Source organism: Stegodyphus dumicola, chromosome 1 (assembly GCF_044657685.1).
Source record: "Stegodyphus dumicola isolate Sdum_Otavi_A_Nest chromosome 1, ASM4465768v1".
Lineage (NCBI taxonomy): Eukaryota > Metazoa > Arthropoda > Arachnida > Araneae > Eresidae > Stegodyphus > Stegodyphus dumicola.
The window spans coordinates 8,032,640-8,057,151 of NC_140768.1; the positions used below are offsets into that span (position 1 = coordinate 8,032,640).

Here is a 24,512-nt window from a genome sequence, read left to right on the forward strand (position 1 = left end):
AAGTGGCAAATAAATAATTGATAGAATCGTGGGAGGTCAAACACAAATGGAGGTCACTAAAGATTTGAATATTCCTCAAAGTGTCATATCAAGAATTCGAAGCGACCTCGGCAGTCGAGAGACTGCCTGGTCGAAGGCGAACAGGTGCGGTAACTGCATCAGAAGACCATTTTCTGTCGTTGTTGCTGATTACAAGATTACCACGAAGCAACTATAGGAGATCTGGTTTTAGACCTTCAGGCTGCCACAGGAACTCTAATTAGCCATTCTACTGCTGCACGAAGGCTTAACAAGGTTGGATTGCATGCAAGAAAACCGACGGTTTATGTTACACTTACTCAAGCTTTCAGACGAACCCATTTAAATTGGTGCCATCATGTTTAGTGAAGCCAAGATGACTGGGCCAGAGTACTGTTTATCTGACAAGTCCGATTACAGTCTGAACTATATTTGGACTGATAATTTATTCAATTTACAACTAAGGGTCCTTATTCTAGACATGTTTCATCTGGAGGGAGAAAGGAACATGTCACTTGATTTCCCATTTCTGTGACCACAGTTGCTTGCGGAGTCTTCGTGACGAATAGCCACACTGAGCTGCATATCTTTCAAGTAGGTTCTGTACCACTTTGAGATACGTGAATATTTTGGATTGGCCACCTTACTCACTTTACTTGAACCCAACTGAGCATGCCTTAAGGTACTAAATTTCAGCGCACTAAATACGTGCCCTGATTCTGAGTTGAAAAGTGCACTTTTATAAGAGAGGTGTGCAGTTCTGCATGACCTGATCAACACTTTGGTAGAGTTTATGAAATCAAGATGTGAGGTATGCATATCTGTCCAAGGTGACCATACACCATATTAAAGAAAGTTTTTCAACAACAGGTAACTTAATTTTACCATCATTTCCCAAATTCCAATATTTTGTGAATATGTGAATAATCAACTGCCATACATAATTTTTGTTAACTAATACTTTATGTACAAAATTTCTATTAATAATTTTTCATTAAGTATTTGTCAGTTAAATTTTATTTCTGTTATTAGCCATTAATTTAGATGACCAGTGTGAGCACAGCAACGCTTGGCCAATAGACTTTTCTCCAATGAAGTCACAGCTTCAGGAATGATTTATTTGAAATCATGTAATTCAAGAAAAGGCTGAAAACGTTTATCATATACATATAATAAAATCAGCAGGATCATTTTCTTAGTTTATTTTACAGTGGAACCTCGAGATACGAGTACCTCTGTATACGAGAAATTCAAGATACGAGGAAAGTATGAGCAAAAAATTCTCTAAATGTGAGCATTAACTCGAGTAATGAGCCAGGAAGTTGGTATGCATGGCGCCATTTCTCGATCCGGCTCGACTCTAGAAATCTCCTCGTCAGATCACTCAGTGTTCTTTGATATACGTGTTTGTGCGCAGTCAATTGTTTTTTACATTTAACATGAAAATAATTATTTCATGATGCCTTCCAAGAAGATAACCTCAGATTGTGCTACAAAGAAAAAGAAGGAAATTAAGAAAGAAATCATAGATAAACATAAGCATGGTGTAAGAGTGACGGATTAGTGAAGACTTACAGCCTTTCGACATCGATGATCTACACTATTCTGCAGAAGAAGGAAGAAATTAAGAAACTATGTGGCCATAGAAGTTAACATTACTTCCAAGTACCGTCCAAAACTCCTAGAAGCTATTGTGGTGTGGATTAACAAGCAGTTAAAAGGTCAATGTCAAAAGCTATATAGTAAAGAAAGCTATACTCAAAACTATGGTTATATTATTTACCTGTTAGAAAAATTGATTTTTATATTGATATTTTTGAGGGTGGGAAATGGATTAACTGGATTTTTCATTAATTTCAGTGGGGAAGTTTGTTTCTAGATACCAGAAATTCGTTACATGAGCTCAATGCTGGAACGAATTAAACTCGCATCTCGACATTCACTGTATTTAGTATTTATTTTCTAAGCCAGAAATAAAAGATAATTTATTTAATGCACAACTAAGGGTCCTTGTCTTTTCAAAATAGTCCTTTTACTATTATACTATTCTGTATGTAACACTGTTGGCTTTTCTGGAGGTCCTGAAGCAAGCAATGAAAAGTTCTCACCAGGATGTTCATCAGCATATCTTTATAATTTTTGGATAGCTGCAATCTATTCATGTCATTTCAGTATGATTTTCATATAGGACAACAGAAATTACAGATCAAGCAAATATGAAGGATATGAGGAAATAGAAGTATGCTGTTTGACCACATACTTTTATACTGTAGGGGGCTTTGCATTGTTACGCTATATAAATCATTACCCAGATGCCCACAAGTTAGGTTGGTGTAGTCCAATTGTTTGACACAAATGCTTTAGCATGTTAGAATTAAATTAAGATATTGATAAGTATAATCAATATTTATCGCATTATTTATATTATTTATTAGAATTATTAGCAATATTTTTATTATTTATTAGAAATGTCAATTTTCTATCAGTAGAGGACACTTTGCCATGATAGAAGACAGTTTCTTTGATGCTTTGACAGAGTTATGCAAAAATAGTTACTTGTTCATAGCAGAATCGCTAATCGATCAACTGTATTGTAATTTAGAAAATACTACTAAATTAGATAAAGCAACTTAAGTAACATACAATTTTATACTCTCTAGTATTTGCTAACATACATGCATACTACTAAATAATATAAACTAAGTATAATTCATGTTTCTTGTCATGAACTCTTCAAATTATTAAAATATCTAAAATGATTAAATTAAAAATCTTGGGTTGCCACACTGGATATATTGAAGTCAGGCCATGAGCTCTCACACTGTTTTTGATATTTGCCACTTCACATTCTTCGAGACCTGTACGACTTGGCCATTCAGCAGATATATCATTCCAGGGTCATAGTCAGAACACTAACTTTCATACTTGTAATAAAGCTCAATGTGAGAAATGCGAGATCATTTTCAGCAAGATACAATAATTTATGGCAACTGTTTTGCCTTCCTTCTCTGTGTATCTATATGCTAAAGATGAATTATAATTGTTTTTCCAAATCACTGGATACAATTTAATAATACACATTCCTGATTAAGTTCACCTGATAAAATCCCATTTCATAACATTTAGGAATTTTTGGAATGATCCTGAATGCTAACACAATGATGTTAGAATAATTTTAGGACCCATTCCACTCTTTATTTTGATTTAAAACCTCTCAGAGACTCAAGGGTGTAATATCATTTTCTTAATATTACAGACAAGGTTGCCACACTACCTGGAAAATTCAGAAAAATCATCTCTATGAAGATAAACTCAGAAATTTTTAAACAGTACAGCAATCTTTACAACAAATGCTGAATCATCAAATTTAAACTCCTTTGTAACTAAGGGCAATGCTTTAGCTGCTGAATTACTGTGGAGAATCAAACTTGTTTATTCACACTTTTTTTTTATACAGTCAAAAGTCGTTAATCCAGACTCGTCGGGACTTCGGCGATTCTGGATTATAGATCATCACTTTAAATCTGGTAATATGGCATGCAGAAATTATAAAATTAAAAATATGAAACCGTAATTTATGAAATAAAGAGCAATTATGATCTAAAGGGTATCAAAATTTACAAAAAACAAAAAAAGCTTAATATTTATTTGTTTACTTGAAGCGAATTATAATGACGAGGAATTTGATTTAAATCATATCAAAGATGGAGTACATCGAGATGAAATACTACATTTAGTAAGGAATTATAAGCCAAAAAAATAAAAACATCTGCACTGAAGATAAGGATAGTGCTGACAGATAAACTTCCAATTCATCGTGTGCCGAAGATTAAGGAACGCATGGAAATGGAATCTTCCAACAGGACAAGGCTCGAATTTTGTTGGAGTGGTTCGAGGACAGTAAGGATAGATTCCAGTTAATGTGCTGGCCAAACTTAATTCGATAGAGCACATTTGGAGTGTGATGAAGCAGCAGCTCAGAGCTCAAACACTACTATGTTGGAATATCTGGACTTTATGATGTAACCGCTTAGATATTTGGTACAACATGTCTCCAGTCATCTATCGAGAACTTGTGGCATCCATACTGAGTTGCAGCTGTTTGGCAGGCCAAAGGTCGTGTAATGAGTAGGTGGTTATAATGTTTTGACAGTATCAGTGTATGTATCCAATACTCCTGGGGATGTCAAACTCTACATCAAAAATATACATAAAACATGCTGTCTTAATACTGCAGAAATGCTTAAGAGAGACAAAATTTACTAGATGATTTTTACTTTCTTTTCTGAGTAACTTTTTACTTTAGCATTTAGAATAAACAAATTTTTAAAAGTCAAATTGTGATTTGTCAAGATCTGTAATAATTAGTAATATAATAAATTATTATAGTTACATTTATTTAGACATTATTATTATTTCTGTAACATTTTTATGTTATATTAGAATTAATTAAAATTTTTCTCATAAAATAGTTTCAAAAAGTTGTCTTTCTCCACAAAAAAAAAAAAAAAAAGGCTGCACAATATTAACACTTGCACTTCTACTCTTTTCATCAGTGCTGCCAAAAAGTAAAAATTAAGTGAGTTTAACTAATGAATGATAATTTTAAGTTCTAAGAAGAAGTACTGGCAGTTTAACTATTAGCGTCGTATCAACCATATGCCTTCCAACTGTATAACTACACCGGTTTCAATGATTTATATTACTATAAACTCTGTATATTGTCTATAAATTGCCTATTCTATTAATCAGTCAAGATTGATTAAATTTGCCATATGCATTAAATTTATCTTATGCTTTACTAAATAGAAACATTGAGAATCTGATATGGGCAAAGGCACATAAAAAATAAAATCAAAGAATTTAAATGTTCTGCACCAGAATACAAGAGAACAATTGCATTTTACTTACCTTCCAGTTATCTTCACGTAATAGTCCATACACTTTTCTGACCTCATTTTGAAATTCTTCTTTCTCATATCTCTCTTCACCAAAACCACTTCTGGCAGCCATAGCTTCAGGTGACAGATCAAGATAAAGTACCAAGTCAGGTTTTGGCAAACCTACATCTGATTGTTTACACCATGAAAAATTTAAACCCTGAAAAAACAAGTTCATTTTTAAAATTTTGAAGTTCTTAATATGATTCATTTGTAATAAAAAGTGTAAATTATTCCAATAAAGGAGAAGTAAATTATATAGGTCAATAAGAATAACACAGAAGTAAGCTACCTGTCCAAGTTGAAACTTTGAAAGCAACAAAATAAATGTATTAATTTAATAAATATAAATTACAATTAATATTACAACTGCAATATTTACTGTTTAGAATGGAAATGAATTTTGTAACAACAAACATCTACATTTCTGCCATTATCCATTGATATTAAAAACATAAAAGCATAGAAAAGTAAAGATTATTCAAAAAGTAATTTTTTTTTAAATGAATCCAGGAAATTTTTTAGTTTTCAGAAAGTATAACATTTTTTTTTTTAAAGACATGGTTTATTACGAAAATTCAATTTATATTTATCATACAATCTATGGAATACAGTAAATCGTGGACAAACTGAAATTTTTAAAAGAAATATATCTTCATTAATATGCGTGTTACTTTTACGGAAATGCACATTTTACTCATTGCCCACAGCATGTAAAATAGTTTATAAAAACAGATCATTTCTTATTTTTTTTTTATACTAAAGGGTGATCAGAAGATTTTTAATAATTATTTTGTTGTAAATACATTCACGACTAAAACGTTCAAGCATGCTATTTACATGACCACAGTTACAAAACAAATCATTAAGTATTACTGTAAAACTGAAAATGTGTGTAAAATTTAAAGTGCATTTTGACTTTATAAATTTATATATATTTTAACTGAATATATATTTTTTTAACTGCCAAATTAGATAATTATACAACTAATTTTTTTTAATGCTGCATAATGGGTGGAATTATATGCAAAGTTTTGCTTATTCCTTAGGTATTAATTCAATTTCTAATATTAATGCAAATAAATTCACTACTTTATCAAAATTGCCTCCTCAGTTAAATTAACAACCTACATTTTGAAATAATCAACAAACTGTTTACTCTCCTCGGATTAAAAACTGCTGATTAGTTACTAATACATAATTGCATAAGAACAAAATGATGTAACTGTTTTGCGTTTGGTATACGAATTACAGTTTTTTACACTTTTACTGAATTCAATATATATAAACTATTGTAAATACATATGGTTTCGATTAATAAAATACAATGTTCTTTCAATTATTCATTATACCTCATTTGAATTATACATTAAATCCATACTCAAAATACTGATGATCATTTCAAAGTTATATAATTTGCAGAGAGGCCACAAAACCTACAGTATTGTGGCCTTCGAAAATTACAGTATATGCAAAGAAATACTGGAAGAATAAGGAAATAAAAAATAGCCTACTTGCATATTTAGAGAAATACCTTTACAATATATAATAAATGGATTAGTTTTTAACTAATATGATTACATTGAAATTTTTTAAAAATTTAGGTATTATTACATGCAAGTAAAAATCATAAATGATAATTAATTATATACATATATTGTCACAATTAATATACAGTGAAACCTCCTTAAAATGATTTATTTACAACTCCAGATGACTTGATCTACCAAAGAACCTACTAAGAGAACATGAATGTGGAAGATGTTTACTACTGTTCTTTAATTGTGTTGCAAAAATACTAGCTCCTTTCAAACATAGCTGACACGAGAGGTTTTACTGTGTGTATATATATATATATATATAGCTTAAAATGTTTTCAAACTAAACTCTTACCTTTTTAGCATAAGAAAAAGCTACACCAGAATAAGCATAACGATCAACTATCAAACTGACACCAGAATTTAAAAGACGAAGCATTTTAGGGCTGCAAATAAGATTAAAAAAATAAGAATATTATTTTTAAATGCAGTCTGAATCATTCTAATATTAGAAAATGCCCAAACATGATAATGTTATGCAATTTTTAGAAAGAAAACACAAATGTATGTTATGCAAATAAATAAAATTACAGGCTAATCACATGAGCTGCATTTACAATATATGTACACAACAATCACATGAAGGTATTCAAGATATAGTAGCTAGAAATATGCATCTTTGCTGCTCTGTGTCAGGAAAACAAAAAAGGAGTATAATGCCTTTAAGGTCCCACTGCATGCAAATTTAATCCAATGGATTGATTTGTTTCCAAGAGGCTTCACTGTATTTTTTATACTACCAATTAGTTCTTAACCTTTTAACTGTCATGCCCGAGTATTTCTCGGGGTAATTTTTTTTTTTTTTGAGTGCATTGTATTGTCATACCCGAATATATATCGGGAGATGTTTATTTCGGCTACATTTGGTTTTTCCAATAAAAACATTTGACAATTTGTGTACCCAAATCATCAAAATAACTTGACAGTTAAAGGGTTAAACCATATTACAGAAAATATACAATGTGATGTCGCAATCATTGATTACTTTCAAAGGCAATATCCCAAGAAGGAAGTACACAGATCAGAACTTTGAAATGAACAGCAAATGGCATAGATCTTCGCATCAGTTGTCACGGCACAGCATACCCATAATACACAAAAAGCAGTATTTTGCAGTTAACAAATATCTATAATACTGGCATTAGCTGCTGCAGCAGATTTATTGCCTACCATCCACTGCAAAAATCACTGTAATAATAACTGGCTCACTGTGATGTTGCATCATTGTAATTATTTAGAATGGCATCACATCAAATTGTTATCATTTATGTCATTCAGACAATACATTTCACAGACCTGATGATGAATTTTTACTAGTACACATATCCTATGGTCAGGAAATGATTAATGGAATAATAGATTATTTTACAAATAGCTCAATCTTCTTAAACATGACATAAAATGCACACACTGACAACATGACCCACACTAGGTCTGTTTGTACGCAACTGATGGCGGGAGACACTTATGTGTATACAAAATTATGAATGTGTACAAAATATATATAGCCATACAATCATCATAAAAAACGAATCTCACATATACTTAGCAGAACACTGTTTTGAGTTAGATAAGCATAAAAAAGTGACTCCCTCTATCGAAAATTTGATTGAAAGCACAACTGGAAATGAGCTGTCATTTATTTTATTTATTGGATTATTACAGGATTAATAACAAAAGATAGCCAGTTTAATTTTATCTAAATAAAATGTCAGTGCTTATATTTTCACTACTTTAAATTAAATAAAAAAATTCTAAATATTGAACATGTATATGACAAACCAGAATTAGCTACAATTAATATACATTCATTTCAGTTGAAGTGAAAGACTCTCATCTTGATGGATGGTAGTTCAAGTCACTTCTGCTATAAACAGTTCTTACATGCATTAACTCTCAACTTTCACATATTCTGAAGCTTTGAAATTATTTTTACATCATTTTGTGTATATCATTAAAAGTTCACAAATAAATCAATTTTACAACTATCCATACAAATTATATAATCAAGGACTTAATTATTGGGTTTGGGCAAAGCATATTAAAGCTTTCACCCCAAGGGAGGGATACCTTTGCACGGGACACTCTATAACCATAGCTACATTCTACAGGAGAAAAAACAACCTCGTACAATCAACCAGTTAAATTGCTGGGAACAGATCTCAAGGTAAATTTATATTTTTCAATTTTTATATTCTGGCCAATGACTGGTATTTAACACCAGTTAATTGAGAGTAGATTACTCTTTTGTTTGAAAAGCTTAAGAAATAGCAGATACATTCATGCAAACATAAATTTAAATACACAATACTTATATCATATATTTCACAAAAAGATTCAATTCCTTTTTATATGTAATGAGGAAAAATAAACTTACACTTGTTCCCATCTATTAGCTGAAAATAATAAATGTATTGCATGATCTTCCAATTCTTGTGATCCTTCTAGGTATTTATCAATAATGTTTCCTATTACTGTAGAACGATCTGTAGAATTCAGAAAGAACACTTATTGATCCTTGTAAAATTAAATATAAATACACAGTAAAAGCATTTGCATAACTTTAGATTTGAGAATAATTCTTACATAATTATAAGTGTTACAGAATATTACTTAATTACCCAAGTGAAATTCTGTTAAAAAATAATTATATAAAACATATTTAATTCATTTCCTGAATTTAATGTAAAAACTATTTTGCAAACCTAATTAGATTCAATTCTTAATTTTTGAAAATGTAATAACTGAAATTATCCTAAAAACCAAGATATAATACTTCACAATTTGAGGAAAATGTGGTCATTTTTAGCTTCATATCTTTCATTCTTATATGTATTTTAAATGACATAAACATATAACAAGTACTTTAAATGTACTTTGTGTTTAACAATAAAATATCTGCAAACACAGCATATGAATTAAAAATATTACTGTGATGTTCTGATGAAAATGTACACTGGTTCATAATTTTTTCAGATATCAATGTTTTTTCAATTTATTTACACGAAATAATTGTTAAAAAACTCGGGTTCAAAATTTTTCTTCGCTATTATTTAATTTATTCAAAATCTGCTTGTTGGCAGAAAGAAAAATGTAAAAAAAAATTCCTTAAAATAATTTATTAAAAAAGTACTCAAAATGAACTCTCAGAGTATTCAGACACTTAGAATACACAGTTAGCATTTAATCAAAAATACAGAATATTTAATATGATGGCACGAATCCTAATTAACTGGATGGCATAAGCCAGAGGTTCCTAAACTTTTCCAAGTTGCTTTGTCTTTTTTCAACTGAAACTTTTCCATGCAGCCCTACCCCAAGTAAAAATATGAATAATCGTAAGTAAGAGGTAAAAACAAATTCATGTATCTTCGTTATTTAACTTTTATTTCACTTTATTAACATTAAATTAATAATTAATGTGATGGATGAGCCTGCAAATCGCTGCACATTTTCTCAAATCATGGAATTAAACCGGATATGGCTACCCTCATTTCATTTTTAACATTGATTTTTGCTATATACTTGCTTTTTACTACATGGACTGCCAAAAACTAGCTTCGCTCAAATACGACGTCGAAAATGGAATTCAAATCCCCTAAGCCTTATCACTTAGAAGGAGATATTCAACTTTTATTGAAATCCAAAATTCCGTCAATTCTATGCTGCCAAATTTTGCTTTCAAACTGTTGTTGCAAGATAACTTGATAAAATTATCTTCTTCCGCAGAAATAAATTCAAATAGATTCTAGTGTTAAATGGATCTTGAATCCATGCAAACCTATTTTCATTTTGAAAGTATTTCTCAAACCAGATAATTATCTGTGATAAGTGCATTTGAAATATAATTTTTATGTGAGAAAGATCAAGTTCATTTGACATCAAAAATTGCATTTCTATAGTTTCAGGCATAATTTAGAGAAATGATTAATGGATGAAGGCATGATAAACAATGAAGAAAATCAAAATAACTTAACTACACAACAATAAAGCTCAAAGCATTGGAAAAATTTCACACTGAAAATGAATAAAAAACAAACTATTTGCAACTAGAAAGCATTAAATCAGATAAGCAAAGCACAATATCAAAAAAGAAAAATTAAAATATGTAAACCACAAATCAAACTTAAAAAACTGGTAAGGTTTATAGCTTAGTTTTTGGTTTATTTCATGTACGATAAACATCCAATTCCTTGGTATTAGCCACAAGTGAACATTTAGAACATTGTTTTTAATTCATAACCACTACTTAAATGTACACTGTTCCACCCAATATCCATCACTTTGTAACATTAAAGATACTTGAAAACTTTAATGATTTTTGCAATACTTCTAATACTTTTAAAATTTTATATAATTAAATTTCTAATGTAACTCATAGTAGTAGCATTTTGCCATGTTCAGTTTAAACTTAGCATTTTCCAAATATTTTGCCGAATAATTAATAGTTTCAAACTGCAATTGCGATTCATTTTCATTAAAATCCAAAAATAAAACAGAAATCCATCATTTGCAAAAAATCTGAACAAAACTTTTGAGTGTCAAAATTATTATGGAAATTCACTTTTAGCAGTTTTTGAATAAATGAATTTATTTCAAAAAATGACATGAACATATTTTTTTACTACAAACGTACCAAAAACAGGTAAAAAACAGTATATGCGGATAAAAAACCTGAAGTTATTTCTGCAATACATTGGGTTGCAGTTTCCAACATATCCTTAGGATTATTGCAACAGATGAAACACAAAGAATGCCTAATATATTTGCAGACATGACTGCAAGTACAATCAACTCAAGCAGCAGGGGAGAAAACTGTCTTAACCACTAGAGTGAGGGAAGAAGTTATCTCACTGCTGGCAGATACAGCCACTGTACAAGAAGTACAATTTGAGGCAAGGTCAACACCTGTGCATCCTCATAGGCATATTAGGTATCATTCAACCAATCTGTTACTTGATGAATGTTACGAGGATTTTCTAATTTATTGTGTGCATGTATGATGTAAGCCATGCAGCTCATTAAATACACTTTTAAGTTTTTTGGCAGACTTACAGTAATATGGTGTCTTTTCTATTGGTTAGAGTTGAAGTGTAGATCAAAACTGAACTGCTTGAAAGAGCATTTTCTGTGCAAAAAGTTGTACAACTTACTCACACCAAAACTAAAGCCCTCATTGCCCCTATTCCTGATACATCTGATTAAGAATGAAAATGTGTAATAACTAATTTTTTAACAGCATTTGGAGATTCTGGGCCTAAAATCATTTCAAAGTATAGTATTCTGCATATATTAATCAGAACCATTTAACTGCTGGCTTTCGCCGATGACATTGATATCACTGGGCGATCAAAACGAACTGTCTTCGAGGCTTTTGTCTCACTTGAAAATACAGCAAGAAAGATGGGCCTAATCATTAACGAAGACAAAATAAAATTTCTGATTGCATCTAATAAAACTGTTGATTTATTCCCCTTGAAGATAAACAGTTATACCTTTGAAACTGTAAAACAATTTAAATACCTGGGGCACATTGATCAGAAGTTGCAATGATATAAAAATTGAAATAAAGACTAGAATATTTATGGCTAATAGATGTTACTATGGCCTTAAAAAACAACTTAAATCCAAGCTAATAAGCATAAAAACTAAATTAAATTTATATAAAACGTTAATTAAGGCTGTTGCCATTTACAGAAGTGAATGATGGATACTTAACAGAGCAGAGAAAGACCCGATTTCCACTTTTGAAAGAAAAATCCCAAGAAAGATCTTTGAACCAGTACAACAAAATGGTATGTGGAGAATTCTCTATAATCATGAACTATATTGGAAATATGGTGAAAATAATATTGTGAGAATCGTAAAGGCATCTCGTATCAGATGGCTGGGCCACGCGTTAAGATATGATGATGCATTTCCAACCAAAAAGATAACCTTTAGGGGATTGATGGAGTAAGACGAAAAGGAAGACCACCCACTAGATGGATAGATGATGTCGAGCAAGATTTGAGGTTAATTGGAGTTAACCGATGGAAGACTATTGTACTATATGGGGTCAGGTGGAGGAAACTTGGAGAGACAGCCTTGGCCTGTAACAGGCTGTGGAGCTTATAAAAAAGAAGCGTATATTAATATGATCTTTAGACTTAAAAAAGCCACTAAATATCACATGATTTGAAAGTTGTAGTAAATGCTGTTCCATTTACAATTCCCAAGTGAAGAAAATCAGTGGTTAAAAATTCGCTCAAAGGCTTTTTAAAGTTACTTGTTACATTTTAGGAGAATTTAAATTTGTTTTTTTAATTATTATTAATGGAGAATTTAAATACATTTTTTAATTATTATTATTATCATTATCATTAACCCTCTGACTGCTCAATTTGTGAACCGAAATCAATTCCAAATTTTTTTTTTGGGTGGGGGGCATATTTTAAATCTATATATATTGGAGAATTGAAAAATGCACTTTTTCTTTCTAGAAAATATGTATATAGATTTTTGTCATCAGAAACTAAGTTGACAGAATAAAAGAAGCATATATTAATATGATCTTTAGACTTAAAAAAGACACTAAATATCCCAATGATTTGAAAATTGTAGTAAATGCTGTTCCATTTACAATTCCCAAGTGAGGAAAATCAGTGGTTAAAAATTCGCTCAAAGGCTTTTTAAAGTTACTTGTCACATTTTAGGAGAATTTAAATTTGTTTTTTTTTTTAATTATTATTAATGGAGAATTTAAATACATTTTTTAATTATTATTATTATTATTATTAATCCTCTGACTGCTCAATTTGTGGACCGAAATCGCTTCCAAATTTTTTTTTGAGGGGGGGGGCATATTTTAAATCTATATATATTGGAGAATTGAAAAATGCACTTTCTCTTTCTAAAAAATATGTATATAGATTTTTGTCATGAGAAACTAAGTTGACAGAAAAACCGATTTCAGATGTTATCACCCAAAAAAAATCTTTTTTTTAAATAAATTTCAGTTGAATTACAGTTAATTTCTATTTATTGCAGAATATAAAAAAGTAAAATGCATAAAATTTAAGAAAATATAAAGCGCTGAGGGAAAAATACCTTAGAAATGCAGTTTAGTGTGAAAGAGTTCAAAACAGGGTTCAAGGCAAAGTCCAACTTCACAGTCTTTGCACCAAATTCAATAAATCTAATTAATAATTTTATTAAATAATAAAGATAATCGCTGAACGTTTTCTAGCAGCCATTTCTGTAAGAAAATATGAAGTTTGAGCACTAATACCACGTGCCTTTAGTGGACAACTAATGATATTTGTTGGCCCAAACGTAAACTAAACGCCTAATACTGTATATAATTTATTTCAATGGTTAAATGGGGAACAAACCGGATGTGCTCCTCAATAAAGGAAGAAAAACATATATGCCTGCGGAAATCGCGAGATGAGCAAATTAAGAAGATGAACCCATTCAAGAAGCAGCAAAAATAAGTGCCCATTCAAAGCGGCAAAAATAAATGTTCATTCAAAGCGGCGAAAATACAATGGATAAATTAACGCAACTAAATTGCCAAAGAGGCGTGATAAAAAGCAAAATTACAAAACTGGAGAAGTTCGTGAATAACTTCATAGAATCCGAAGGAAGTTCAGTTGAATTAGAAGTAAAATTAGAGAACGTCAAGGAACTAAAAGTTGGCATGATTTACCTCTGCAACAACTACTGCAGTGTTGATAAAAAGCTAGATATTGATGAAAGCTTAAAAGTATGGAAGAGCCGGCAATGGAATTTCTGTAATGTAAAATTACCTGAAATTCCATTGCCGATATTTACAGGATATTATGAAGACTTTAGTAGCTTTAAACAGTAATTTATTTCTTTAATTGGCGATACTAATAATCTTAGCGATTTACAAAAACTCCATTATTTAAGGGCTGCCCTAAGGGGAGAAATGAAACAAATAGAAAATATCAAGACTTCACTTCTTAAAGCTCTTGAAGCTCGTTTTGAAAATAAAACAGCAATTGGTGATTCTCACATACAAAATATATTAAATCATGAAAAAAGAAACATTCAATACCACAGGGAATTATGCCATTTATTGGATAATATAAAACATAATTTACGTGCATTAAAGGTTTTGTAATTTGAACAAAGTAACTTATCTTATGCTCTATTAATGAATATATTGCTTCCAAAAATCGATACGGAAACGTGTAAACAATTAGAGTTGACATCAAAAACAAAAGAAGTACCCGCTTTAGATGAATTCTTAAATTTTCTGGAAAAACAGAACTTTAGTATTAGAAAGTTTGTATAAAAGCACTAATCAGAAACCAGTACTGCGTAAAAATATTATTTCAGGTCAAGGGAATATAAAACCTAAGAGTTTAATTGTAAGTACAGTGAGAAAAAATATGAAACCCTGTATTCTCTGTAACGTGGAACATTCTTTACGCAGATGTTCTAAATTCCTTAATATGAGTGTTTCAAAACGTAATCAAATAATTCAAGAATAAAAGTTGTGCAAGATACGTTTTAAAATGCATAAAGCGCCATGCAAGCCAACCTTTACGTGTAGAATATGTAAAAATTCTGATCATAACAGTTTAACTCACATTGATTCAAAACCCGAAGTTTCTTAGATTGTTTCAAATGAGTCACCAGCAATTGGCGCTGAGAAGAAAGAAAAAGTGTTCCCCATTTGCCTCAATTGTGCAATAGTCTGTGGAAGTGTTAGGTGCCATATTAACCAGCAAAGGTAAAAAAAAAACATGGTTACTATGTACGGTATCATTATTTATTCAAACCACATATGGGGAAAAGTAAAATTAAAAGCAATATTGGATTCTGGAAGCAGCTGCAATATATTAACTACTGAAGTGGCTAATGTTCTAGAATTGAATAAGCAAAAAATAAATACAACCATAACCGAAATAAATGGAGGCGAATATTTTGTGGAAAACGAAACAACCGCAAAAGTCTCAAATGAAGATGGTGACTGGTGTAGGACTTTATCCTTTTTTATTTTACCTTGCATTACAGGACTTACACCTACAAATAAAATTGATATTTCTAAAATAGATTTCCCAAAGGAAACTAAACTAGCAGATCCTACCTTTTATATGCCTAGTAAAATTCATGTATTATTGGGGTGTGAATTATTTGTTGAATAGTTAAAAGAAGAAAGATTAAGGTCATTTGATGGTTCACTGTTGTCACAAAATAGTGTGTTTGGTTATTTAGTGACAGGTTTGATCAAAAATTCAAATTCTTATAATTTTTCTGGGTTAATTTCAGAAGATGATAATTTAGATAAGTCTGTCAAACAATTCTTCGAGTTGGAATCCTTTCCTGGTCATCACACTAAAAATATAAGTGAAAACACTTTTGAAAAGCAATTCTGTGAGGAGCATTTCATCTCTACACACAAGAGAACTAACTGAAAATGGAAAACATATTGTAAGGTTACCAGTAATTGAAGATAATATGCCGACGTTGGGAGCGTCAACGGAAATAGCAAAAAGACAATTAAACTTACTTTGGAAGAAATTAGATAAAAATAAAACCATGGCAACATTATATAAGGCATTTATGGATGAATATCTGTCCCTTGATCACATAGAAAGAATTGGAGACAATGAGTGTTCGAATATAGAATATTATATCCACCATGCCATTTTTTGTCCTGAGAGTATGTCAACTCTCCTCCACATCATCTTTAATGCGTCTTCTAAATCAAGTAATGGGGTTTCGCTCAATTCTATATTGTTAAATGGAGGAACTGTACAAGAGTTATTTTCTATTGTAGCCAGATTTTGCACTCATAGGTATGCATTTAGTGCAGACATCAAGAAAATGTATCATCAGATACTAGTGAATGGAGCTGATAGAGACTTAGAACGAATATTGTGGAAGCCGAGTCTGTTTGCTCCCGTGGAGATATACAGATTGAAAACAATAACTTATGAAACATCATGTGCTCCATTTTTAGAGACTAGAACACTGTGAGCATTCGCGGAAGATGAAAAAGGGAAATTTCCTCGGGCATAGAAGGTACTAATTAACGACACATATGTTAATGACATTTCATCCGGATTTAATAACTTAGAAGAAGCGAGTTACAAAACCTCTTAGCTGCAGAAGGTATGGAATTACATAAATGGGTTACGAATAATCCAAACTTGTTAAATGACAGTAAAACCCAGGAATACATATTCTCATCAGACCAACCTACAGTTAAGACTCTTGGTTTATTAAGGCGTCCTTCATCAGATTGTTTTAATTTTAAGGTATCTGAACAGTTGTCCAACAATTTTACAAAACGTGAAGTCCTTTCAACCATCACTCGACTCTTTGACCCATTAGGTCTTTTCAATCCAGTTACTACCAAGGCCAAAATATTTCTTCAAGAAATGTGGAAGAATAAATTCAATTGGATTGATCTCATTTCATCAAGTGAGTTAAAAGGCTGGTTAAAATTTCTAAAACAGCTACCAGAAATTAACAAATTAGAAGTCGTCATTATTGATCTTCGTGGATTCTGCAATACATCGAAAAAGCTTTTGGTGTGGTGATTTATATCGTCTCAGAGGCCAGAAACAGAGCTGTGAAAGCAGGTCTACTGTGCAGCAAATGAAGAGTTAGCCCAATTAAAGCTCTAACCATTCCATGACTGGAACTGTCAGCTGCGCTGCTCTTGGCCCGACTTGTGGCAAAGGTGCTTGTTATTCTTCAAATCCAGTTCAACTACATTTATCTATAGAATGATTCAACGATTGCGTTAGCCTGGATCAAGACGTCTCCTGAAAGATTAAAAACTTTTGTGTCTAATCGGGATAAGCGATGAATTCTTTGTGCCCAAATTTTGACTGGAGGTATGTTCCAACAACTGATAATCCTACATACATCATTTCCAGAGGTACCTCAGCTACAGAACTGTTGAGCAATTCCTTATGGTGAAGTGGCCCTCCTTGGGTGACTTTTGACCTTCCAGTGCCAGGTGCTTGTGCAACACCAGTGGATAAGGACTTTGAAAAAGAACTAAAACCTTCTAGCTTCCCAGTTTTATTAATTAATTCAAATTGTGGCTTTATTGATAATTTTTTTTTTTATCTTTAAGTAATAATTTCACTAAAGTTTGTAGATTATTAAGCTTTATTTTCAGGTTTTTTCATAGCATGAAACATCCCAGGGAGCCCAAAAAGGAAGTAGTAAGTAGAAGAATTGAACCAAGCTTTAGATGCATTGGTAAGATTAGTGCAAAGTAATGAATTTTGTGAAGAAATTTCTTGTTTAAAGAGGAACAAAAGTAAATTAAGAATAGTAAATTAAGTAATCTGAACCCATTTTTGAATGAGAATGAGATCCTTAGTGTAGGTGGACGCTTACAAAATGCAGACTTTGATCAAAACAAAAAGCATGCCAAACTTTTGCCTACTAGGTACAAACTTACTAAAATTATAATGAAATCTCTACATAGGAAATATTTGCATATAGGTCCTCAAACGTTAATACATTGCATGAGGCAGGAGTTTTGGCCAATAGGAAGAAGAAATTGTAAATGAATGTAAAACGTGCTTTAAAAATAAAGCCAGATTCTCTGAGCAGCAAATGGAAAACTTACCTGCAGAGAAAGTTAACCCTAGTCCTCCATTTTATTACTATGGAATGGCCCATTTTTAATTAAATACAAGGGTCAGTGCAAGAGCACATTTCAAAAAATTTATGTCTCAATCTTTGTATGCTTTACCACTATGGCTATTCATTTAGAGTTAGTATCAGACTTATCTACAGTAGCATTAATTGCAACTCTAAAACGCTTCTTCGCAAGATGAAGGAAATCTTGCTTATATTCGGATAATGCTCGTAACTTCGTTAGCCCAAATTAAGAAATAAAGAGCTTGCATAATCTAATGAGCTTTCCCCCAGCCAAATTTGTTTGCTTCCAATGAATGATTCAATTTTCATTTTGCATTGATTATAACAGTGTAACTGCATCGGTATATCTTAATATTTTTTCATATTTGACTTTATACACTTAATCTTCTTATTTATTTAAAAAATGTATTTCTTTGTCAATTGTGTCAATGTTGAACTGTAATGTAAATGCAAATTTGAAATTGAAATTTCAACGTGGGGTGTATATATTACATCATTAACTACACCTACGCACCTCAGCCCTCTAGCGGCATTTTTCGTATATACTTAGGAGAAGAATAAAATTATTCACTAGTGGAATACAGTCCAATTATTATTATTAACTGTGCATTTTACCTTTCAATATTAGAATGAGCTATTTCTGGTTTTAACAAATTTAAATATCTTTAGTTCTTAAATGAGTACACAAGCCATTTTTGTTTCATCCCACATTTTAATTTATTTTCCACAATTCTTTCTTTGGCAGATGAAAGTAACTTACGTGTGTGAAATGTGTGCATATTCAAAATATCTCCAAATGAACTTCCTGCTTTCAGTATTTTCCCTATTTTTTCAGTATTTACATGCTGTCATGAATTCCTTGCATTGATTAATGATTTTTTTTCTTTTTTGCTAGTATTACGAATACTTATAGAAAAACTAACAAAATACAAATTTTTAGAAATATTGGTACAAGTAAAAATGGTATTCCAGCCCCTACAGATAGTTAAAATATAAGATATTTTCTCCCTAATTCGCACATGCATTTTTGGTATAATTGGATAACACTTCTGACTAGCATCAGAACATCTGGTGTTCAGATCCTGGGGGGGAGGCATTGCACATTATTCATATCTCCTGCATCAATAAACCTAATGACTTTACAAGTGGCACCCAAACTAAAAGGTGGTGGACGATAATTCATCATTACCAGGATTTGGCGAGTAGGTCCCTCAACCCCAGTTACCCTTTAAAAGGGAGATATATAAAGTATTTTCTCTCTTCTTTCCATGTGCCTTCGCGGTGTAATTGGACAGCATGTCTGGCAAGCATCGGGAGGTCTAGCATTCGAATCCCGGTGACAGCATTGCATATTTTTCATGTCTTCTGTTTTAATAACCTAATGACTCTACAAAGACCATACTGAAGATTTCACCAAAATAGATAAACAACTGAATGAAACTAACAGTAGCGAAAGACTAAGGCATTGTATGAACACAGACAGAATAAGAAATCAAAACAGGAGATGGAAGTAATAACGTAATCACTATGTAAAAATATAAATTTAGAAGAAAAAAAAAAAAAAAAAAAAACTACCAGCAATTTCAAATGTGAATGACAATCTTATGGTGATTAATGAAGACAATTTTGCTCAAGAAGCAGAATAAAAGGCAAGAAAAACAAATAAATAAATAAAAACTAATGTGGTAAAAAAGTGAAACTTCTAAAAATTTATCAAGAAGTATTTAATTTAGGACAAAAAGAAGAAAGGGGAAATTGGAAAAAGATATATTGTACTGTATCAAATAAAAGAAGATAAAACACTTTCTGATTAACTGTACACCCACTAAAATCTAGTGAAAAATTATTTATGAGGCAATTCAGTTAAGTAACTAAAATATGCTACAGTTGTGAGGCAAATAAATAACAATGTTATAAATGTTCTTGCTTTTGGCACATTAGGTTAGCAAAAATTCTGAATCTTGCTAAGGAGTACACTATTTCTTACAAAAGTTGACACTGCATTCAGGAATGCTCTCCAAAGAGTTTGCAAATTTTTGGTGGAGGCACAGATAACCAGAAAATACTGCGCATAGTTTAATCAAAAAAGAATAATACAAACTGAAAAACTATTTGTTAGATAATTTAAAAATAAGGACTAACAAAATTTAAGAGCTATATTCGACTTTTATACCAATTTTCAATGTAATTTTTATTATTATAGTTTTGTAGTAAATACTTTATACATGGTTTTGGGTTAAAAAAAAAAAAAAAAAAAAAAAATCTGTTGCTAATGTTTACATGAAAAATACTCTTCTAATATTCTGATGAAAATTCACTTCAACAGATTGTTTTTGAAGTTTAACTCGGAACATTTTATATTTAATAATAATATTTTGAAAACATAAGCATTAAAAGCCTCTCATAAACAGACATTTTTCTAAATACATGCTGTATAAAGAAACTTATGAATGTTAGTTTAATTGTAAGCATTTACCAACATACTTACAATTAAATGACTTGCAACAGGTAATATTGCAATATTTAATACACTAGCAATAAAAATAACATACCTGGAAACTGAATTGCTTCTACTTTCAGACCTTCTTCTTTTAGAGCTTCATATAGCAGTTTAGCATGGGTGGACTTGCCTACACGATCACAACCTTCCAAAACAATCAAAGCACCTCTGCGTAGCATAACTATAATAAATTAATTCTTCTACATTCCATAATAAATGAAAATGAAAGAAACAATTATGCATTATGTACAGTCTAGGAAGCAAATATTCTACCCAATACTAAAGTAATCAGTAGCAACATGTTTTAATTCACGATATCCACTAATTTAAATTAATGTGGAAAATACTTTTTAAGAATGTTCCCAAACTATGTATATCTACCATAAGTCGGTAAACATTGTATGAAAGACAAACATATGAAAAGAAATATACTCTAGCGATACAAAAATATTAATTACCAAATATGTATCTTTTAAAAATAAAACACTTTAATTCTTTATCAAATCTCTCTGTAATTTTTCTTCACTATTCTTCTTATCGAGTACACAGCAATCTTTTCTCTCTTAAAAAAAAAAATCAGACAATTTACAGAGACTCAACTTCATGCAAATCTCGGCAACAGTGGCTATCTATGAAATGCATTTCCTCATTGTCCTCTTTAAGAAATTTTCAACAAAATTCTGTATGCACATTGTTGCCAGAGTTTGGCACCATCTGGCGACTTCTAATAAGGTGGTTGCGATAACATGTAAATACCTAGTTTCTATAGCTATGAATTTAACTTGAATTACATAACAAATAAATAACATTTGAGTTACTTCTCCATTACCAGACCATTGACTGCCGCGTGCATTTTATGTGGTTTGCCCATGACGCCAACATGAAATGCTGATTATGCAATGTATATTACACTGAAGTGACAAAAGTCATGGGATAGCAATATGCAAATATACAGATGGCAGTAGTATCGCATAGAAAATGTATAAATGTGAAGTGCTTTGGCAGGGCTTTCATTTGTGTTCAAGTTATTCATGTGAAGAGGCTTTGACGTGATTATGGCCACACGACGAGAATTAACAGACTTTGAACATGGAATGGTAGTTGGAGCTAGACGCATGGGTCATTCCATTTCGGATATCGTTAGGGAATTCAACATTCCGAGATACACAGTGTCAAGAGTGTGCCGAGAGTATCTAATTTCAGGCATAACATCCCACCATGGACAGCGCAGTGGCCGACCATCTGCACTTAACGACCGAGACCAGCAACGTCTGCGTCAAATAACCGCAGAAATCAATGTGGGGCGTATGAGGGACGTGTCCGATAGGACAGTGCGGCGAAATTTGTCTTCCTTGGGCTATGGCAGCAGAAGATCGACTCGAGTGCCTTTACTTACAGCACGACATTGTCTGCAGCGACTCTGGTGGGCTCGTGAGCATATCGGTTGGTCCCTAAACGAATGGAAAACCGTGGCTTGGTCAGATGAGTCACGATTTCAGTTGGTAAGAGCTGATGGTAGGGTTCGAGTATGGCGCAGACCCCACAAAGCCATGGACCCAAGTTGTCAACAAGGCACTGTTCAAGCTGGTGGTGGTTCCATAATGGTCTGGGCTGTTTTTACATGGCATGGACTGGGTCCTCTGGTGCAACTGAACCGATTGACAGGAAATGGATACCTTCAGCTACTTGGAGATCACTTACAGCCATTCATGGACTTCACGTACTCAAACAACGATGGGATTTTTATGGATGACAATGCGTCATGTCACCGGGCCACAATTGTTCGCGATTGGTTAGAAGAACATTCTGGACAATTCCAGCGAACGATCTGGCCACCTAGATCGCCCGACATGAATCCCATCGAACATTTATGAGACATCATCGAGAGGTCAGTTTGTGTCCAAAACCCTGCACCGTCAACACTTTCACAATTATGGACGTCTATAGAGGCAGCATGGCTCAATATTCCTGCAGGGGACTTCCAATGACTTGTTGAGTCCATGCCACGTCGAGTTGCTGCAGTTCGTCACTTCAGTGTATGTTGAAATATTATCTACAGAAGTTAATGTGAGTTATATAATCGTGCTTAATGCATTTTTCGTAGTGGTGGGGTCACCGGCCATCCCCTAAGGCTCTGTAGACCATTATTGCAATTTATAATTTAAATTTTTATTATTTATTATTCTTCAAACCATTATAATAACAATGGTACTATTTAAAAATTTATCAGTATCAATATTTACTCCAATTATGTATTTTACCATTGGTCACGTCACCGGTAGCACCCACAGCGCTGTAACCGAGTGCCGGTCCCCGGTAACTCCCACGGCAGTCAACGTGTTAAATTGCTTTGCTACTAAATTACAAATTGGTGCAATTTATCAAAGACCATTTTGAAAATTTCCAATACAGCAAAAAAATGCAGTTTTTCTTTTTGCCATTAAACATGTAATGGGCATTCAAACATATTCACACTTGAATATACCAATGCTTCCCTTCCTTTTTTCTTCAGTATACAGATACCACTTCCTTTCCATTCAAAAACTGTAATGCTTAGAAGCAATTCGTGAACTCTGCAGCTGTAGCAAGAGGTATAACTCTGTAGCTATAGTTTTAACACACTGTAGCTGTAACAAGATGAGGATTTTAAAGGTGGAAACCTTAAAAGATGGGGTACAGAAGCTGCATTTTCACCTCCTAGCAGCTGGTATTCAAGGACACCTTACTCATTTCGAACATCTCTATAGAATTGTTTTTGTTAACTTTAAAATAAGGAACTACTGCTCCTCTGAAGTCCTATATGAACAAAGAACTCTGAAAACAGTATCTCATAAGTACAGGGACTAGGAATGGCAAGAAAATTTCAGTCATACCTGTTTTATTGAAATACAACATATTTCAATAAAGCCACAGTCAATCCATTAAATGGATGACCAACAAAACGTTTTGATAGGTACAAGTAAGATATTCTAGCACTAAAGAACGTCCTTTGCCAATCCTAGTTTATAAGCAGCAGAGAAGAGTTTGATAACCGGCAACTTTTCTATTGATTAGTACATGTTTGTTTTGCTCCCTGGCAATCTAATCTTAATAAGTGCCCGAGTTTATTGACCAGCGAGTTTAATATGCACCAGGCATTGTATTTTTCTATGAGCACCTTCACCTTCCAGTCATCAAAGCAGCACATATATCAGTAGCACTTGTTTCAATACCCTGTATGAATATACAGCGTAAATCTTAAAAGTGTTTTTAAACTACCCTGTTGTCAGAAAATGAATTCAGCTATAAAGTGGCAAGGGTTCTCATTTTTTTTTTAATAATGCAATAGTTAAATCAACTGTTCACTGATTTTGCATTTTTGCCAATTAAAAAAGAATATATTTGGTTTTACAAATGATTTACTGCCTCTGAAAAGAATTTAGATTAATACAAAGGTTGCTATTCATTTTTCTGGCCTTGGCAACAGTAAGTATTGCTAGGCAACTGCAGACAATTCCAATCAAAAGTTTGATATTTTTAACCATAACTTCTTCAGAATGTTTTGCCATTTTAGCGTGACTTGTGTTGTTTACAGTTACAACAAATTACTTTTCACAGTAAACTGAAAAATTCATGTCGTGTTGTTTACAGTAAACTGAAAAACTCATGCCGGGCAAAAAATAGAACTGACCTGTGAACATTTTCGTGCGGTTACTTTTCATAACTTTCGATGTGGTATTCGATTATCTTAATTCCTTATACAGTGATAAAGCACCATTCTACAGCACTATAAAAAAAAACTGGTATAACGAATTCAGTCACGGTCGACGTTCG

The 24,512-nt window shown here is 32.1% G+C and overlaps 1 protein-coding gene across 2 annotated transcripts in view; it reads right to left on the reverse strand.

Moving 5' to 3' along the window:
* Positions 1 to 24,512, reverse strand: part of LOC118197053 (thymidylate kinase) — a 40,381-nt gene that overhangs the window by 1,150 nt on the left and 14,719 nt on the right. For both annotated transcript variants that reach the window (XM_035368528.2, XM_035368527.2), the window contains exons 2-5: positions 20,752 to 20,880; positions 8,934 to 9,042; positions 6,852 to 6,942; positions 4,930 to 5,118 (exon numbers count right to left, since the gene is read on the reverse strand). In XM_035368528.2, coding sequence (XP_035224419.1) covers positions 4,930 to 5,118; positions 6,852 to 6,942; positions 8,934 to 9,042; positions 20,752 to 20,878 — 516 coding nt within the window. In that variant the 5' untranslated portion in view covers positions 20,879 to 20,880. The remainder of the gene's footprint in view (positions 1 to 4,929; positions 5,119 to 6,851; positions 6,943 to 8,933; positions 9,043 to 20,751; positions 20,881 to 24,512) is intronic.